The following is a 14,104-nucleotide window of genomic DNA, read 5'->3' as shown; positions in this document are numbered from 1 at the left end:
AACTCTGAAGTGATATGAATAATTAGAAAGAGAAAAACTGGGCCGGGTCTCGTGAGAAGGCCAGACTTGGGATTTGAACTTTCCGGTACGGTTGGTCGACGCCTTCGTCTGGTCACTATCCAGAGAGTAGGTGGATAATACGTGAATGACTGTCCAACAACTGCATGTCGCAATCCAATACGTAAACGAGTTGGTGAGCTTCGAATCTTGTATTACATAAAATTTTGAACATTCGAAAATTGAAATTGGTGCCGCGTCTTTACTTGCTCTTTTTGATGGACCATGAGAGACAGTTATTAACTTATTATTTATCAACCCTGACTTTCCGGCCGGTATTTGCAGCTTCACGGGCTTCTTATCCTTAAAATCACAAGCGCCTTGAAAAATGGAGTTTCCCGTAGGATATGTAATGAGAAAGACTAAATTGATAAATATTTTTAAAAAAGGTCTATTTCTATTTTATTTTTTTTTCAAAAACACTATTTTGACATTAAAATCTGAAAAATACCTTAAAAAGAATAATTGGTTACCCTAACAAGTAACAACATCATGTTTAGTTAGGGATGAATTCGAGGAAAAGGGTAAGAAAGAGAAAATAAAGAAAACAAGATATATATATATATGGTATTATTTTAAATTTGTTTTATTTATTTTAAATGCATTTTTATATAGAAGATTAAATAATTTAAAATATATAAAAATTTTATTAATTTTATTAATATTTATTTGTTTTCATATTTTTATAATAGAATTAAATATTAAAAAATCATCTTTCTTAATAAATAAATAAAACATTTTTTTCTTCCTTTAATTAATATTTTTCAACTAATTGACACTCATCCTTCCTTGTTATCCAAAAAAAATGTTGGAAGAAAATTGAAAAGAAAAAACTCCTAACATTGTTGTGAAAATTTTAGAACTCCTCTCTCTCTCTCTCTCTCTCTCTCTCTCTCTCTCTATATATATATATATATATATATATATATATATATATATATATGTAAGTAGATCAAGGGGGTTGATAGGGAGAAAATAAGTTAGATAATCGTTCTTAGGATTAGAGGTAGGAGTAGGAATAATTTAGTTTTAGTTGTGATCTTGCATTTACGTTTTTTTTCTTCTTTTGTAATCATTTCCATTTTTAAATTTAATAAATTTCCATTTTACTTTCAATCTTTCGGTTTCAGCTTGCAGAGTTACATTTTCAATTCTTTTTAACTTCATCATGCCTAGATAGTTTTTACCACTCTAAGGAGTGAGAGAAAGTAAGGATTTCCATTTCCTAGTTTTGATCACCAATGGTTTACCCATGCATAACTTCAAAGAATCTTCCTTCAATCAATGGTGCAATGACCAAAGGGAGTAACCATGGGAAGGAAGGTATATCGCTTTGATTGTGAAGGTCGCAAGTCAAGCAACTAAGGCAACATGCCTATACTTATCTTTAATGATTCTATAATTTAAACATAGATTTGTTGATAGGAAAAGCAACCCGTGAAAGCCAACTGATTGCTATGACTCAATAGAGAGCAATTCGATTGAGATAAACCCTTGTTAAGGTGGTTCCAATTCATGTCAAGTTGGAACCTTCACGGTGTAAACCCTTAACCTAGTCCTAAAGCCACAAACACATGTTCAGAGTCTTGTTATTGGATTGAGGTGAAAAATAGGAACCTCAATGAATCTCCACTCTTTAAGTTTGTTTTTCTTTAATTTTATGTCTTTTGAATTCCCTCTTTCTCATAAATTTTAGTCTTTAAATTCTCTTTCTTTCTTATTTACAAAATCATTTCTTAGGCTTCCAACCAACAATTATGTCCTAAAAACTCATACTTCTAGGTATGTCAATTTATAGTTCCCTGTGAAGACGACCTAATTCTTATACATCAATTAGTTCTTTTTATTCTTTGTTCAAAAACTAAAAGTCTCAACAATTGGTCTGCCCTAATTTCTTTTCTCAAAATTTCATTGCATCTTTAAAAATTTTAAACCAAAAATGAACAAACCAATGAATAATATAAAGTCTTATAAAAATTAAAAATTAATTAATGTGCTAGCATTACTTCAATAAGCAAAAGCATCCAACATGATCATCACCAAAAGAAGTTGACTTATCTTTGATCATGGTTATGAGTGTTACAAAGGGAGCTTTTAAGCAAGTGTTTTTGTGTACCTTGTTTGGGAGAGAAGTAATCTACTAGGGAACCATTAAATTTCCACATCAAAGAAGTAATATAAAGGCCAAGGTCTTTGATTACAAATTCTTCATTGAGTTTGGTAGTTAAGTCTTTGAGAAAGCTCACTATTTTGGGAAATATAAACTTCATCCATATAAATGAGAAGAACCATGTATGGTTATGGTGTTAATGTGATATACAATTAAAGATATGCCGACCTTATTACAATAAAAATCAAGATAAAAATAAATTATGAGAGACAATCAAATTAAGGAAAACGGTGTTTGTTTTAGACTATATAAAGACTTCTTAAATAAACAATTGCAGTCAAAAAGTTCTTGATTGATAAATCTCAATGGATGTTCCATATACACGATTTCTTTGAGATGACAATATAAGAAAGCATTTTTTTTATATCCAATTAGTGCAAATGTCAATTGAGAGGGAGAGAGAGAGAGAGAGATAGCCATAATCTACACTAGAAACCTGAGTAAACCCTTTTGTGACTAGTTAAGCTTTGAATCATTCGATTGATTCATTTTCCTTGTATTTAACTTAGACAACCCATTTGGATCCAACCACAATGTTGATGTATGATAGTTAATAGACAAGTTCCCAAATGTGATTATCATCGAGAGCTTGAAACTCATCACGCATAGGTGCTACCCAACATGAGTCCTTTAAGTGTAGTTTTCAAGGTTGATTGGCAAGGCATTACTCGAGTTATTAGTGATTGACAATAAAGCAATAAGAGCAAGATCAAAAGATGTATTTTTGCATACAAAATCATTAAGATAAGCTTGTGGTCATCAAACTTGTGTTAGTTGAGATGCATACGATTTTCTTGATTCGATGGTTAAGTATCAAACAACCGAACTCTCCATGCAAACCAAGTTAGTATTGAAATATGTGAAAATTTTGTTTCTTCTTTTTAAGAAGGAGACAATTACTTCACCGTTCAAATCAAGTTGACTTTGAAGAGAAATTGACTCTAAACTATCAACAATATTCTATGTGATAGAATTTTGGCTATAACAATCAAATATATTAGAATGATTGGAATTCAAAATTTTTATATTTTATTGGTCTAGTTTTTAGAAGAATGAGATATTCTCATAGTTATAGTTTCTTTATTTGTGAAATGAATCTACTCAATCTTGGAAAAGAAGTTCGGATATAAACAATGAAATAATAATTTTTAGCTTCATGTCGAGGTTACATTACATAGGAAGTCTTTTTATCAAATGTTGTGTGGCATAACACATATACCCACCTAGTCTTGGGCTTGAAACATATATAGCCTTTGTGAATTTAGCCGGTTTGAAACCGGCTTTTTTGTGGTGGCAAGATTATTGTAGATTGATTTAAAATTATTGACATATTCTTCAAGAGATTTCAAGCCCTTCTTGAGAGTTATTAGAAAGTTCTTCAAATGCCTTTCTTTCTCCACCGTGGCTTGGAGCAACTACTCCCCAAGGGAGGTCTAAACCTGATATGTCGTTTTTGCCCTAAAAATCATACCAGGTCTTCTTTCATGGTGGTTCCAATACAATCCATTGTTATTGACCCACAACAAGAAAAGTGGATCACTTTTTCTCCCTCGTAATAAGCTAGAGAACTCTAGGACTCAATTCTAAAAGGACAATATGGAACCGTACGTCATAGGAGAAAATTTGTGACGCTCGGTTTGATAGAGATCAAATTTGAATACCAACGGCGGGACCGAATGATGAGTTTGGGTTCTCTCAAATTTGAAAAGAAGGAATGAGGACATGGTACCACACAACACTAGCTGGTGGCCACCATAATCATAGGAATTGTTTCTCTCAACATAATTATTTTCCTTAACACCTAATACAAGTTGTACTAAACACCATGATTATTTCCCTGATCAGCCACGATGGATTTAAATTCTTTAAATAAAAATATTATCAATTAATGAGTCACATTCCTTATCTGAGTACAAATACAGCAATCAATTTATTTATTTCGTCTGACATGTCGCCTTCCCTTTGTAAGTACTCTCTTTAACAACTGGACCCCAGTCGGTCCACTCGGTCCAATTCCGTTCATTGGAAAAGATTGATAAAAGCACGCCCCTTATCAAATTGGCTTCCACTTCAAGCGGCTCATTCATAACCATATATGGTTTTGATGGTTATTGAAAAGCACACAATTTCGTATACAAAATTCAAACCGTCCGCATTATTATATTCAAAAGCTTCTCATCTCAACTCTGTGGGCAATCTCACGGCCAATTCTCTTCTCTTTTGCGGCTAATTTAATGGTCATGGGTAAAAGGCTGAACATTATTTAAAGCAATAAGTCAAATAACATTACCTAAAGGACAACCATAGTATAAAAATATGTGTCAGTAACAACTTCCTGTGGGTTCGTTCACCTTGTATTTGTGAATTAATTAGCTGTCCACCATACCTTATATTAAAAATTCAAAATGTGGTTTCTTATACTGAACCCCTCCCTCCCATTAAAAGTAATACTGTGGGAGAGCAACATACCAGCTGTTTTTTCTGATTTTTTAATGAATAAATTTGTTGCATTGCTAGGGGAACATTCTTACGGCTTCTGGAATGTGTTTGTTGGGCTCCTCATCTCAACCGTTGATCGGAACAAACTCCTAGGAACGTACTGTGGTCCTTGCAGCAGCTGATTCTGCCCTGGGCCACTAGCTCTGGAATTTGTGCAAGTATGGATATTTAATAGTTTGAGGAAGGGAACAGAACGGTAGAGCACTAGAGCCTTATCCTAACCTTTCCCAGAGATTATTGTACACGTGGCATGAATCTGAAAGATTTTGACGTTGTTAGGCCGCCGGCGCTGTTTTGGGGTGATGACGCCAACCCAGACGTAATAACTTGAGCTGTTAATATCATCCCCGTTAAATGTCATCACTACCCTTGTATGATTGTATCCGAAACTCTGTTACTCTCTAATTACTCGACAGATTGGAGATATTTTTGAGAATTTATGCCATACGTTTAGATATTTTCTTATTGTGCGTATTTTTGTGAAGTATGGTCCGCAAGTTTCAATTAAAATTATTTTCCTTTCTCAAATAAAATAATTAATTCAGATATTATTGGAGGTTTTTTTTGTTTTTTATTTTTTCAAAAACAAAAATAAAAAAACAAAAGAATATATTTTAATTTTATATCATTCATAAAAAAAAAATGATTAATTCATGATAGCTAAAAAAAAATAAAGTGAAAATACGAGAGAAAGGAAGACATATAAGTTTAGAAAAATAATATATTTTAAGACATGATTAAAATTTTATATATATTTATTTTTTTAATTTAAATTTTTAAAGAATAAAAGAACTATAATTAAGAAAAAATTGCAATACTTTAAATTATATTGTTTTCAGTTTCACCTTTTATTTAACCTTTAAAAAAAATTTAAAAATGGTATTTGATTCACTAATTTAAAAATATATAAAAAAAAAAATTGAACTTTTATAAATTAATTTTATTTTTATTCATTTAAAAATATTTTTAAATATACATTTTTTCATAATTCAAATAATTATTTCTTAAAATACTGTTTTACTTGAAAATGTTACATAAAATTATCAAAAAATTAATTTTACCATTTTAATGTGATAAAAGTATCTTACGAATAAATATATTATACATTTTTATTATATAATATGAGATACAAATCATTGTGAAAAATTTCTTTAGGATTCTTAAGTGATAAATAAAATATTTCTAATTCTTTAATTAATAATAATTTTATACACAACATTATATAAATCCACTCATCTTTTTATATTTTTTTAATAAAATTGAATAAAAGTTAGTTTATATTAATGATAAAATGATAAATTTAAAAATTAAAAATATAATTATAAAAAAAACTTAAAAATTAAATACAATTAAAACCAAAAAAACTTTAAAATTTAAAAATAAAATATTGACTCTCATTATATTTTTAACTTTTTCTCATATCTATATTTTCTAGTAGTGTGCTTTAACAAAATGAAGGTTAATATTTTTTTTATTTTTTTTTTAGCTTTAAATTTTTTAATTATATTTTAAAATTTTAAAATTTCTTGTTTTATTAATGTCAAATTAATTATTATAATAAAAATTTGGTCAATTGGTATTATTAAGATAACAAGTAAAAAACTCATTTCAGAAAATAATTATCTAATCCATAAAAAAGTAAGATAAATCTAATTTATAAAATTTTGCGTTATTTTTACTAAAATTTTTTAAATTAGTAAGTCAAAAACCCACTTTTTCAAATATATATATATATATATATATATATAAGAGAAAAATAAATAAACATTAACAAGGAGATTAATTTATAGTAAGAATTAATATTATTTTTATTTTATCATGATGACTTTATTGAATTTGAATGGAAAGAGATAAAAATGAGAAGTGTTTTAATAAATAAATAAATGAAAATTGAAAAATAAGGAAATATTCGAGAGAACAAAAATTTGCGAAAAAAGAACATTTGGAAAAAATGGTAAAGACGAAAAGGAAGATAAACTATAAAAAGGAAGAATAATATTTATTTTCTATTTAATTGGACGAGAATAACGGCATGTTTAATCTTATATAAGATGAGACGAAAAAGGTATTAGCCATCATATGATTCATGATGGGTATAATCGTAATTGAACCGAGATATGGCAATAAATAGTGGGACTTTTAATGAATTGAACCCCAAGCAGCAGTAATAATAATAATATCTCCCCTCCCGACTCCAAGAAAGAATCTCTTATCTTCTCATCTATCTCTCGTTTCCTTTATCCGAGACTCATTGTCGATCTTTTAGATCTTAATAATAAACTTTTTATTTTGTTTGCTGCAATCTTAGGGTTTTCTTTCTTCCGATCGATTTACAAAAGCGATTTCTTTTTTTCTGGAAATCGAACTTGTGTTTCTGGAATTCGTGATTCTCGGGAAAAAGCTGAGGAAATAGGATCTGGAAAGTGAAGTGCTGGGGATCGGTGATTAATCGTTGAATTTTGTGTTTTTTTGGACGTCAGGTGCGATTTAATTCATTTTTTTGTGTGTGTTTTTAATCGTGATTTTCCTATGGGAGGCTCTTTTTTTTGACGATTATAGGATTGGTTAGAATTGTTACGAGAGGCAGAGACTACTCGTTGTTTGATGCTCTAGTTATTGATATCTTTATCATCTTCACCTTTCTGTATACGGATTACCGATAGCATGAACACTTTACTCATCCTTGGGATTGAAAGGCCGCAATTGGATGCAAATCCAATTTGATCCGTTGAGTCAATACCGTCCTATTCGAAATTTTGTTTTTACTTTGACTTGGGATGTTTTATTCCTTATTTCTAATTGTAGTTATTCGGAAATTAAAACCAATGTCAAGTCCTTTGATAACTGAGGCAAACAAACTGTGGGTTGCGGATTGGGTTGGGGGGCTTCCATTTGAAATCTTAAGGCTCCCTGTACTATTTAATGTTTTTCTTTTCTATTTCTTCTATGGCGTTTTATTTTATTCTATTATATATATATTCAATTTCTTTCATTCCACTCAGTTATTATTCTTATTCTTTCCGTTAGGTGAGATGGGAACTTTGCAAGGACCTGTAATTTGCCCCACTGTACGCGCAAAACAAGCAGGAGTTTACACCCTACCGGTCAGTCTTCCCTTAAAGAAGACGAAGATTTTTAGAAGTGGATTCTGGGGATTCAGGGGGAACTGTGGTGGTAGGACTAAGGTGGGTGCTGTTCCTCATCAACTTCATACGCGTAAGTGCAAGACACTGCAATGTAGTTTCAGTTCTTCCTCGGATGGTAATGGTAGCATGGCAGAGAATTTCAATGAGAATGATGAAGATTATGTCAACTCCAGTGTAGTTGAAGCTGGTATGTTAAGCTTGTTAATCATTTACTTGTTCTTCAGGTTTCATTCTGATAATTGTTCTTTTATAACTATGAATTTTTAATCCTATTATATTCCCCATTGCTTAAAATACTAAAACATGTCATTATCTGTAAGCTTATATGGTGGTTATTTGTGTTGACAAGACTATGTATTGAAGACTAGATGGAAATGTCAATGTCTATAAGGTTATATGGTCGTTATTTGTATTGGTTCTTAATGCCACTTTTGCTTTTAGATTCTCTAGTATCTGTAAGCTTATATGGTGGTTATTTGTGTTGACAAGACTATATATTGAAGACTAGATGGAAATGTCAATGTTTATAAGCTTATATGGTAGTTATTTGTATTGATTCTTAAAGCCATTTTTGCTTTTAGATTCACTAGTTGTAATTAGGAAAATTTGTTATTATGCTCTGTTCAATATACCATTAAATTGATGTGTTCTCTCTGGTTGTTCCATATAGTTGAGGTGAAGAGTGGTGCAGATGGTTTCATGATTAAAATGAGAGATGGCAGGCACTTAAGATGTGTCCATAACAACCCTCAAGGTGGGCATATGCCAGATTATGCTCCACACCCTGCTATTGTGTTAAAGATGGAAGATGGAACTGGGCTGCTTCTCCCAATAATTGTTTGTATGTGCATCTGACATCTATTACTTTTAAAATAAGATAATGTTATTTCTGGGACCTTATTTAGAGAGTCTATTATCGTCTTTTGCCCTTAAATTATTGTTTGCTTTTGATTCCAGTGGAAATGCCAAGTGTCTTGCTCATGGCAGCAGTTCGCAATGTTCAAATTGTATGTTTTTGTTTACATTATTTATTAATTTGAGGCAAGATTATTGTTCCTTTGTGCAATACAGGATGTGAAACTTTTTTATTTTTTTTACCCTTCAAAGTAAGCATACATTTGTCTTGAATAAGAAAATGGAAGTATAGAATTTGGTGATTGTTTTTGCAGGCCAGGCCCACTCTCTATCAAGTAATGAAAGAGATGATTGACAAGATGGGCTATGCCGTAAGTTTGAGCTTGTTCTACCCCCTGCCCTCATGATCGTGGTTTTAAATTTCTCTTTTTGATGACATTGACTTCAAAATCTCTTCTGCAGGTGAAGCTTGTTCGAGTCACCAAGAGGGTACATGAGGCATATTTTGCTCAGTTATACCTCACAAAGGCATATTCCTGCTGTACCCCTTGTTCTTTAATTGATTACCTTGTACTTCATTAGAGGATACAGGTGATCAATTGACATGATGTTGGATGTGGATGCAGGTAGGTAATGAAAAAGAGAGCGTCAGTTTTGACCTTCGACCTTCAGATGCCATTAACATTGCTGTTAGATGCAAGGTACTCTTCATTGTGGGTGTGAGTTGTGTGACTTTATACATGCTTTTATTTGGTCACAGTATCTTTTGCAGATGCCAATCTGTAACTAGTTTTTATCTGTATTGTCCTCTGCAGAAGAACTGCTATTTCCAATAGGTGTCATTATTGTAATTTAGAAGAGGTTACCAAGCAAGTCTAGTACCTCCAAACCCAAGAGGCTTTATGAATTTCTATTCATAGGTTGGCATGGTCCATTCGTGGGTAAAAAGCTTAGGAAAGTTTTGGGAGTGGGTCTCTTACGCTTATTTTGGACAATATGGAAGGCAAGGAATAGAATTGCCTTTGATGGGGATGAGCTTTCAATCCATAGTCGAAAAAGTTCTTTTGTTTGTCTTCTTTGGTCGGAAACAAAGTTGTTTATAAATGATGTTCCTTCAACTCTTCTAAGTTTTTTCAATTGGTTGGGATCTTGTTGAGGGCAGTGTTGCTTAAGTCATTCTTGTTTTGTACTTTTGGCTTTTGATGGTTGGTGTAAATATTCTGTAAACCATGGGTCACTCTTTTGGTGGCCCTTTTTAATATATTTATCTTCTTTTCTATCAAAAAAAAAAATTCTATTCATTGACATATTTCATCAAGAACACCACTAAGAAATTGTGGAGTAACCATCCAGGAATGGTGATGTTGAACCATTTTTGGTGCTCCTGACCATTCCCATTTGCTGGTAGGAAGATAGAACTCTGTATTTCTTTGATGCCAAGTATTCCTGCAATTGTAGTTTTATTTTGCTTCTCATGTATGACCTATGCATGAAGATTTAGCAAATTGTAGCATATGAGCTTGTGAGATATTTCTAGATTTTCTGTGGTTTTTTTGCATCACTTGCAGGGAATTAAATTGGAATGCAAATTGATGGAGATCAATTGTAGTTTTCTTTTGCTTCTCATGTATGACCTATGCATGAAGATTTAGCAAATTGTAGCATATGAGCTTGTGAGATATAGCTAGATTTTCTGTGGTTTTTTTGCATCACTTGCAGGAAATTAAATTGGAATGCAAATTGATGGAGATTTAGAGCTTTATCTAAGCTTCTAAGTTATATATGATGGATTAACCATTTGTGAGGGAAAGTCTGTGGTTATATAGTGCCTTTGATTTGTTTTGAGCTAACGAACAAAAAGAGAAAGATGAGTACTTGGTTTGAGTTTGATGTTGTCAGAAAAAAAAAAGGATTCTGACTATAGCAGGCTTTCAAGGTAATATTAGATTGAATGAGAAGAAACCTTAAGTTAGTGTTTTTTGTGGCCCAAATTGTGAAGCTGATATCTATTGATCATTATGTGAGACACTACACATTTTGTTGTCCTTTTAATGGTTTATATTACATAGGTTATTGTCATCAGAAATTGGCTATATATCTTACATATTCCTAATTATAAGCAGCAGTAGTGGGCCAGTGGTGTTGTATATCTTCTAGCTTGGTTCTTCACTGAGGTGGATTTAGCAAACTCTGAAAATGAATTTTTGCATGACCAAAGGCCCTAAGTTCTTATTCAAATAAATCACATGCTTTTTCCTTTTCTTATCCTCTGCAGGTGCCAATACAAGTTAATAAGTATTTGGCATACAGCGATGGAATGAGAGTCATTGAATCTGCAAAGGTGTCGGTGCAGGCCTCTTCTTCAGATGGCTTATTATTCACAGAACTTGATAGGTAAATTTTAAATCCTGGATCACTTTTATTTATTTTGTTTGACTGGGGAATTTGAACTCATGCATTAAATTCTTATCTCTGGATAAGGTGCCTCAGAAGCTACTATGACTTGTTTGTGAGATCTATGTTGACCAAACTAAGTATTTAAAATTAGAAATTGAGAACTTTTTGCTGAAATTTGCCCTTATTGCCATTGTCTAGTGTAATAACTTTAAAGTTTAAGTTAATGGCTGAAGCACCTTTAATGATGAGATATAGGAATTCTCACAATATGACAATGCTATCAATTTGAACAAGCCTGTATAATTATGTGTAAATTGAACCTTGGGTGAAAAAGGAGGTTTTAATGTAAATTTGTATGTTTTCAGGCCCAGTGGTCAGCCTTGTATTGAAACAAAGGAGTTTGATCTTGTGCGCAACATGCTGATTGCAGCAGTTGAGGAACGCTATAGAGATGCTGGTACACTTCTATTTTGTCTCTTTTTATCGGTTTAGCACAAATTTCACCTGTTTAGTACATATTGTTTGAGGATGGAAATTATCTCAAATCTTCTTCTTCCTCTGCTTCTATTTCTTCTCCCTTCTTTTTTGGGTTTTTGGGTGGGGGGTTTCCTGAAAAAGGGCAAAGTGGGTGGAGTTAAATTTAGGTGCTCCTGCAATTTACATCAGTTGGAAACTGAAATTTATTTTTGAAGGCACAAAACATATTTAAGTATTGGTTCATGATAGCAATTAAGTCGTTACAATGATTTCATTCCTTTAGTCAAGTATCACCTCAAATGTCACTGAAAAAGGAGTGACAAAATTTGAAAGATGCATATCCTTAAGCATTGTTAGTAGATGAACTCAGAACTTGTAGATGTCCATAATTTATATTTTCAAATATGATTTTGAAATACATTATCTTCTTGTTTTTCCCATCTGTGTTAAAGATAAAAATCCTTTTTAACTTGTAAGCTGGTGTTAATCCTCTGTAGTGAAGGCCTTCCCATGCTACCCATTGGAGTTCACATAAGCCAGGTGTTCTCTGGGTCATACCTAGAATATCTTAGACTGGCAAAAAACTAATCTTAGACCTAACCTTGTCTCCTAATCAAATCTCATGTGGCCAATCAATTTGCCTTCAAGGGAAAAAATTGAAAACATAACAATAATAGAGAAGCCTTAAAAAATGCACTACATGGTGGGGTTCATAGTGCTTCCATGCAACTTTTTTTCCAGCTTATTATTGGGGCCTCTGATACTTGGATCCTTCAATTTCATGCAATGTACCCATGTCGACAGGGCACAACATGGTGGGTATGAGAGCCTTATCAAGACACTCCTATTTTACTTTGGGTGTGGCTATTTGAATTTTTCATTGATATCCTTTTATCCTTTCTTCTTTCTTAGTAATAAATATATTAGAGAAAAAAATGGTTAATTGAAAAGTGAATATTTATAAGAATATTTTGGGATAAGAGGGAAAATATGAGAGCTTTTAAAATGGATATTTTCACTTTCAATTTATTATTAATTGATTTTTTCTTTTATTATTCCATATCTTAGTTTTGGATCCTTTTTAGTTGTCTTTGTATCATAAAATTTGAATTGTGAAGGATTAGACACCTAAACATATACCTGCATCAGGGTTGACATTTCCTTCTTTTGGTTAATAGTCCTTGAATTCTCATGATTCTGTTGTTCAATAACAGCTCAGTGGCGGGACAAACTCACCCAATTTCGTTCTAAGAGGAACTGGACATAACAGGCATGTCATGATTTTTATACTTCGTAATCCAATGCCAGTACGCAGGTTTCAATTTCTTGCTTGTTTGCTTGCTTCACCTGCAATTAATCTAATGGAGGTTTTTTTTTTTTTTTTTTGGTGTTTCAGTTCCAAGACTTTAGTTTGTAAATAGATAAAACATTGTTCAAGGCTGATGAGGTCCACTTCTGTAGTTTATCATGCTCCTCTCTTCCCCCTATATCTTTGTGGTAAATTTGTGAATATGTGTATATATAAACAAACTTAATTTACTGATGTAATGCTGAAAGCACTTGGCACTTGTTGATTTTTCCCTATTATCCCTTCTCTAATTACCTTGCTTTGTCCCTGGATTTCTTTTTGCACAACAGTCCTTGCATTCTAATGTGTGCGTCATTATGGTTGCAATTCCTCCTTTGGGGGAAAAGTATCAGGATCTAGGATGAGTGGTGTTAGGGATAAATTAAGTTTAACCTTGTTTCCAAGGGTCAAAGAATTACTGTCAGTCCAGGTTAGCATAGGAGCTAATCTCCCAACAAAGATGACCTGGGTAGAAAACATTGTTTGTTGCTGTGTCGCAGAGGATAAGGAGCAGTGTTACCTTTTAAATTTGTTTTTCTTGTTCCCGTGGGTCATGAGCAAACCCAGTGTCGATGGAGCTTTGATATGTGTATTTCTGGTCGGATGAAATTGTCGTGTTGGATCAATCTCAAGATAATGGGGTTACCGTGGCTTCCAATAAGAGTCAGTGGGTATTATATCATATACATTTCGAGCCTGTGGCCCATATTCCGGTACGAAACTTGCGGCCTTAAAATATGGTTGTCGGTGATTTGTGAGGACTGATGACACAGAGGGGGAGTGAGGAATGAGGATTGTGTTTTACTAGTTTCTACTGTTGTTGCAATGGACCACATCTGTGGTGTTATCAGGCTTTTAAATAAATACGGAGCTGCCGATTGAGGTACATTTAACATGGCTTGTTGGATGATGACTTTGACCAGGCCAAAGAATGAAAGGAATGTGAATTCTTGGGTGCAACCCAGTTGGATATGGATTATTAGCTTGAACCTGCTTGTGCTTGCTGACACATCACAGTCGACTGAAGTGCGGATCCCTGATCCACTAATTGGCGTTATGGGGGGGCTGCTTTAATGGCCAAATAAATGAGTTGAGATGGGTTTGAATTTCCTAATAATAAACGGATGAATGAATCATATAGAATTATATTTAGTG

At 32.7% G+C, this 14,104-nt stretch overlaps 1 protein-coding gene across 1 annotated transcript; it reads left to right on the top strand.

Moving 5' to 3' along the window:
• Positions 1–6,897: 6,897 nt before the first annotated feature.
• On the top strand, positions 6,898–13,200 carry LOC117905954 (bifunctional nuclease 2). Its single transcript, XM_034818848.1, has 11 exons — positions 6,898–7,206; positions 7,754–8,059; positions 8,543–8,713; positions 8,830–8,879; positions 9,042–9,098; positions 9,190–9,255; positions 9,354–9,428; positions 11,003–11,121; positions 11,490–11,581; positions 12,816–12,871; positions 12,998–13,200. The coding sequence occupies exons 2-10, from the start codon at positions 7,759–7,761 to the stop codon at positions 12,866–12,868; spliced, it is 984 nt and encodes a 327-aa protein (XP_034674739.1). The 5' UTR covers positions 6,898–7,206; positions 7,754–7,758; the 3' UTR covers positions 12,869–12,871; positions 12,998–13,200.
• Positions 13,201–14,104: the final 904 nt, after the last annotated feature.

Source organism: Vitis riparia, chromosome 18 (assembly GCF_004353265.1).
Source record: "Vitis riparia cultivar Riparia Gloire de Montpellier isolate 1030 chromosome 18, EGFV_Vit.rip_1.0, whole genome shotgun sequence".
NCBI lineage: Eukaryota > Viridiplantae > Streptophyta > Magnoliopsida > Vitales > Vitaceae > Vitis > Vitis riparia.
The sequence above is the reverse complement of the archived record's forward strand: the minus strand, read 5'-3'. Positions and strand labels throughout refer to the sequence as shown.